This window comes from Papaver somniferum, chromosome 2 (genome assembly GCF_003573695.1).
Source record: "Papaver somniferum cultivar HN1 chromosome 2, ASM357369v1, whole genome shotgun sequence".
Lineage (NCBI taxonomy): Eukaryota > Viridiplantae > Streptophyta > Magnoliopsida > Ranunculales > Papaveraceae > Papaver > Papaver somniferum.
The window spans coordinates 111,756,884-111,762,744 of NC_039359.1; the positions used below are offsets into that span (position 1 = coordinate 111,756,884).

The following is a 5,861-nucleotide window of genomic DNA, read 5'->3' on the forward strand; positions in this document are numbered from 1 at the left end:
GGTGTATAAGGAACGCGACTGTACCTTAATCGGTGTGAGACTTGGTTAGGGATCAACAACATTCCAGTACGAAGTTAACTTGTAGTATACTAGTGTGTGTAGTGGCTTAATACAGTGCGGTGTTCAAATCTGGACTAGGTCCCGGGGTTTTTCTGCATTTTCGGTTTCCTCGTTGTTAGATTATTGCTCGGTCGAACTCGCATGTGTTGCTATCTCAAGAATGCTTGTCAATGTTAGTGATCAAAACTATAAGTCTTGATTTCTAGTCTACTATAGATAAGTCTCGGACTAGTTGAGCTCAAGAAATCCATGACGAATCATCATACAAGACGAAGAACTACTCAAGGAGCTGGTGGAACTTCATCGACAAAAAGGTATGTGGAGACTTGAACTTATCTTTCACTCAAAAGTCTATCTACTATATATCCTATCTTGAGACAAAAGTCGTTTTGCTATATAGACTTTGATTATACACATTTTCTATTTCGAGCCGAGTTAATCTCTCATATCTATTTCTCGAAATATGTGTTGGTAAGCTTTCACTTTGGCCAACGGGAGTGGAAGGCACATGAGTCTTCCCCTTGATTATGTATAAAATTTTCACTGATTTAAATGATGCACCATGTTCTGTAAGATGTAGCTAATACTTGATGGTACTGTTGCATGCAGGCTCTATAAGGTCAGAAATTTGCATATCTTTACGCTAGCTCTCAACGGTAAGTAGATTCTCTACCTAATTACGAGTAGAACAATTTAAACTAAGCTTGCAATGATAATCTACCAATTACGTTCTTACAAATGCATGTTTTTCTTTTTCCACGAGCATAAAAAGTTCTCTGTTTCCTTTGTTACGTTTGTATTTGGATACAAAATCTACAAATAGGCTATCGATTCAGGTGTTTATCTATTATAGAGTAATTTTAAGTTCCAATAAAAGGAACATAAAGGTTTTGCACTATCGCAATATGCAAGAAAATTATCAGCAACGGTTAGGTGATTTCAATGCCATTGTTATTGTCTGTCAAGGATTATTAGTATGGTCACCGTTACTTAGTCATCTTTAAGGAGCTCATCAAAAAACAATTATAAGAGAGTGCATCTTGGAAAGCCATAGTGCTAGCTCTTCCGAGGTGGCAATAGATCTGGCATGCCTTTTCCTTTGATGTACTTTAGGACTTGACTTATGGATATTGCCACTGAAATGGACTATGCAAAGTACATTGCATGTAAATGTGAAATGTATGTCCACAGTGCAAAACTTGCCACTACTAACCAACATTAAACTCACTTCTGTTATTATTCTTTTTATTTTTGTTTGATTGTTAAAATTTAACAATCTAAATGTGATTTTGTGTTAATGACTACTGCAGTGCAGCCACTGCAAAAATCAAGTATAGCTGCTACTGGATGCAACTTATGAAAAACACACGTCAATTCCTGATTTGTCCCTCATGCCTCCATCAAAGAACTCCCACATCAAAAATTTATCCACAGAAATAAAGTATAACTGTTACTTGATGCAGCCTATGATTCCTGGCAAGTACGTTTTTCACAAATTTCAAATCTCTCATTGTCAAATATTGTCGTCTACATGGTAAAATACAAATGACTGTTCTAACTGAATATTTTTCATTTTTTCAGTAGCTACAAGCCAGCCTAGCTCTACCATCCGCCAATTCTAATGGCACAGATTCAATTTAATTTTGTGAAAGTAATCATAAAGTTATTGTTTCAATTATACAAAAAATGCAATCTGAATATATTCGAGTTTTTGCTTCTTACTTATTTTTTTTTCATCAAGGCCATCGAAAAGTCATGCTTTGGTCATTGTCAGACTGAGACACGGGAAATGTAGTTTTCTGACAATGCTCATGTCATCCAAGACAAGGTAAGTTTACTCATCATAATAACGAAAACTTATAGTACGTTGAATTTGGTGCTCACATTTCAAATCTCTCATACTTTCCCCTTTCTAATGTTTAACCTTGCATATTTGTTGTTATATCCACGGTATTGCACTATTTAACCAGTGTAATTCATACGAGACTCCAACAGTCTCCAGTTTGGTGCTCACATTTTGTTTGTCCTGATCGGTGATAGAGAGCAAAAAAAAAGAGTGGGTGGAAGGAGAGAGAAAGGCAATAACGACAAAGGTCTGTTGTGGAGATCATATGCTCAATTGAGGTACGGTGCTGGTGACATGTTAACAATGGGTGCTGACAAGGTTTTGATGGATGTATCTGTTGAAGGATATCGACTGCGTTTAAACTGGCGAGAAAGGAGGGTTCACGGACTGCTGCTGCCACTGATTTCGTGTGGCTAAATGGTGATGACCGGAGAGGATCAGGAGGTTGTTCTCAGCTGGAATACAATAAGGATGATGGACGGATACAAAGATTGTGAAGCCCGAGTTCAAGACATACATACAACAAACAGTGGGAATTGGGGGATTTCAATATGCATTGAAGACTGGATTCGCGCCATGTAGTTCAAGGGAGCAGTAATTGAATATGGGTTCTGCATGGAGCTGTGATCAGATGGATTTGTTTGAGGTGAAAAGGTGAAAATTAAGAGATTGATTCAAATGTTTATTCGTGACCACCAATGAGTCTTTGCTGTATGAAGGAAGATATGTTTTTTTTTTCTTCTTTTTCTTTTATATCTTTAAAGAAATGTATACTTGGTCCTTGCACTAAATGCATTATGTTTAGGCAAAGCACTATGGTGCATGGCATCCATACCCAATTCCTCAAATGTAGGGAAGAGATATGGGTCACAAGGCAGTCTCATTATGGTTTGCTTTTATCCCTTCTTTACATGAGTTTTCGCGTAAATAATGTCAAACGGAAATTCAGTTCCCTTTATTTTTTTTCCCATTTTCATTTTTTGGGACGAGGAGAGTCGAGCCGAGCCACACCATCGGGACGGGCGATGCGAAGTCGAGCTTAACCAAATCAAATCGGGCCAGGAGAGGGGAGAGGCGAAGCCACTCCTTATAAAAAAGGATCGCTACGGGATGGGCGAAGCCGTGCAACACCAAATCAAAAATTTCTCCCCTCCCAACACCCAATCAAAAATGCATCGGGCGGGGAGAAGCAAGCCGAAGCGGAGCCACACCTAATCAAAAATGTATTGTGATGGTGCGGGACAAAACTCCACGACACCTAATAAAAAATATGGCTAAAAGAACTAAAATGCCCGAGCATACCACGGACATAAAATCTAGTATATAATAATAATAAAAAAAAACACTATCTCGCACCATATCACTTGGGGATTGAAGTAACCAAGCAGTCTCAAATGCGGATGGAAAGGAGAATAGAAAAACCTGAAATTTTTAGGAAAATGACCAGTGTTTCAGATATTTTTTCCATCATCAATTGTTTATTCCCTTGTTTATTAAACTATAGGTTATGGCTTCGCAATGTTATTTTGATTGCACTAAAGAGGGGAGTATAAAGGGATTACATAGCCCAAATCAATCATTTTGACCCCACCTTAGATTAGCTACGTTGCTTACGTATTTGTGCTCGACAAACAAGACCCTTTAGTGTTTTTTTTTCTGTTACACGAGGGTATATGACGGACCCTTTAGTCATTCACTAGTAAAACAAAAGTAAAATCCTTTTTCAGCACTACAATCCACCACTGAAGCAGTGCAATGAACTTCAACCGTAAACTTTTTCAACTGCAAAGCAAATGGATATTTGTGTCAGTTTTGATCATAAAGAGGTGTATCACGTAGGAAATACCTGAGGAAAGATGTCATGAGCCGGGCTATTCGCGGTCAGGCCAGTGGTCCTAAATTAACCCGAGCCACTAAATACTAGTTAGTTCTTGAGTTTGACCGTTAGGCGGGAAAAAGACTAAACCTCTTTGTAAAGTTCATATAGACAACAAAGTAACAGCTCTTTCCTATACGAATCTAGTAGATTACGAGGAAACTTTATGATGATGATGATGCTGATACCTAACAGTCTATTCCATATTTAGGGTTCAACACCTGCCATCATCATCACCTGCCCTCAGCCATCGTTGTCTTACACGTGACAGAATCTGGAACAACCAATACAGCTGAGATGTATGTTACAGCGGAGTTTCCTAGTGCAAAAGTCTGCAACTGAATAGCCGTTGGGTTTCACAGTATCTAAGAAGTATTAGGTGGAAATAAATTGAAACGTAAATTACATAATATTGAAATTCCAAAATTTGAGCTTTACAACGGTAAACTCGTTAACATTCTCTAATCTATAAATTCTGGCATCCCATTCTCACTTCTCACTCACACTCTTAACTCATCTCTTTCAGTCTCATCGTCTTTGAGGATATCCAAACTATTTGTTTCTGATTTCTTATTTGAGGTATTAGAATCAAAGCCATATCTGAAATGGAGTCCTCAAAGATATACCTGGTGAGTATTCTGGCAGTGGTTTTGCTAGGTTTCCTATCTTCTTCTACTGAAGCTTCTAATAACATCCTTGTTGGCGGTAAAATGGGATGGGTGAGTAACCCATCTGAGAATTATACTAGCTGGGCTTCAAGAAACAGGTTTAACATTGCTGATACTCTGAGTAAGTCCCTCTCTCTCTCTCTCTCTATATATATATATATATGTGAATAATCTCAATCTATCTATCTATTTATCTATGATCATTTGATTAATGGGTTATTATGTTTGTTAATATTGTAGTTTTCAAGTACAATAAGGGACAAGATTCAGTCTTGGTTGTGAGCGAAGATGATTATGATTCATGTAATACAGCAAGCCCAATGAAGAGCATGAACGATGGAGAATCAAAGTTCACGTTTGATAGATCAGGACCATTCTACTTCATAAGTGGCAACCAAGGCAGTTGTCAGAAAGGTGAGAAATTATACCTTGTTGTAATCACACCTAAAGTATCATCTCCTCCTACACCAAGTCCTCCAGCTGCTCCTTTAGGATCTTCTCCATCTCCTACTGCCGAGATTAATGCTACTCCTCCAACAGCACCAGTGCCAAGTACACCTTCTAAATCTTCTTCAACTACCAATTCTATTGTCTGGGTTTCCGCATTGGTCTCTCTTTTGGTGGTCAGTGTGTCTATATATTAAGATGCTATAATTGGGCCGTGCGGATGGATGCTGTCTTTCTTCTGATTGTTTACGGGTTTGCTTGTGTTTGATAACCTAATTAAGGTATTTGATGCATTGTTGATGTCTGAGTTTGGTTTTGTAATTTTAATATTGACTATTTGTATTTTGTTTATATACTTGTTATGTTACTGCTTAGGCTTGATTCAAGCTAAGTGGATTTGGAGTATTCAGCATTAATTGATATCTTATAAAGAATTTGTTTTATGATTTTTATCGTCTCCACTGTTAAGTTTGTAATTTTAAATCTATCTGCCTAACTATCCAAAGATAGCATGTTTCCTTTACAAAAAGTGGATCACATTTTGTGAATGGATGAATAACATTTAAGGGCCTGTTTAGTAGTAAGCTGGGAAAATTCGGATGCTGCAATTATTGCAGTTGTGAGATTTTATAGCTACTGAATTTTGCAAATGCGAAATTCTGCAACTGCTAGCTTGGTGTGCTTGTATAATGAATTAGGAAATGAAAGGATGTTAATTATATGTAAAAAGCTGCTAGCTATATCTAAACTCAACTGACTAGGATAAACCTTGTCTACAGAAAATAGCTAGAACAAGCTTTACAATCAAGCACAATGGTAGAATCATTAACAGTGAAGAAGTACCGGCCCATGAGAGTGAAAGACCTGATCGATCTTTTTAATTGGATTTTGAGAACATTATAAAATGAAATCTCGGTAATATTTGCCGGGACTTTTAATAGATGGGACCATTTCAGATCTGTGC

The 5,861-nt window shown here is 37.5% G+C and overlaps 1 protein-coding gene across 1 annotated transcript; it reads left to right on the plus strand.

Moving 5' to 3' along the window:
- The first annotated feature begins 4,216 nt into the window (after nucleotides 1-4,216).
- LOC113348810 (early nodulin-like protein 2) lies at nucleotides 4,217-5,347 on the plus strand. The gene is made up of 2 exons (XM_026592688.1): nucleotides 4,217-4,571; nucleotides 4,691-5,347. The coding sequence occupies exons 1-2, from the start codon at nucleotides 4,388-4,390 to the stop codon at nucleotides 5,092-5,094; spliced, it is 588 nt and encodes a 195-aa protein (XP_026448473.1). The 5' UTR covers nucleotides 4,217-4,387; the 3' UTR covers nucleotides 5,095-5,347.
- The last annotated feature ends 514 nt before the right edge of the window (nucleotides 5,348-5,861 follow it).

Bases quoted from the DNA above. Each gene is read 5' to 3' on its own strand.
- LOC113348810 (XM_026592688.1), top strand. From the start codon at position 4,388: ATGGAGTCCTCAAAGATATACCTGGTGAGTATTCTGGCAGTGGTTTTG. The intron at 4,572-4,690 runs GTAAGTCCCTCT...TTAATATTGTAG, and splicing joins TAACATTGCTGATACTCTGA to TTTTCAAGTACAATAAGGGA.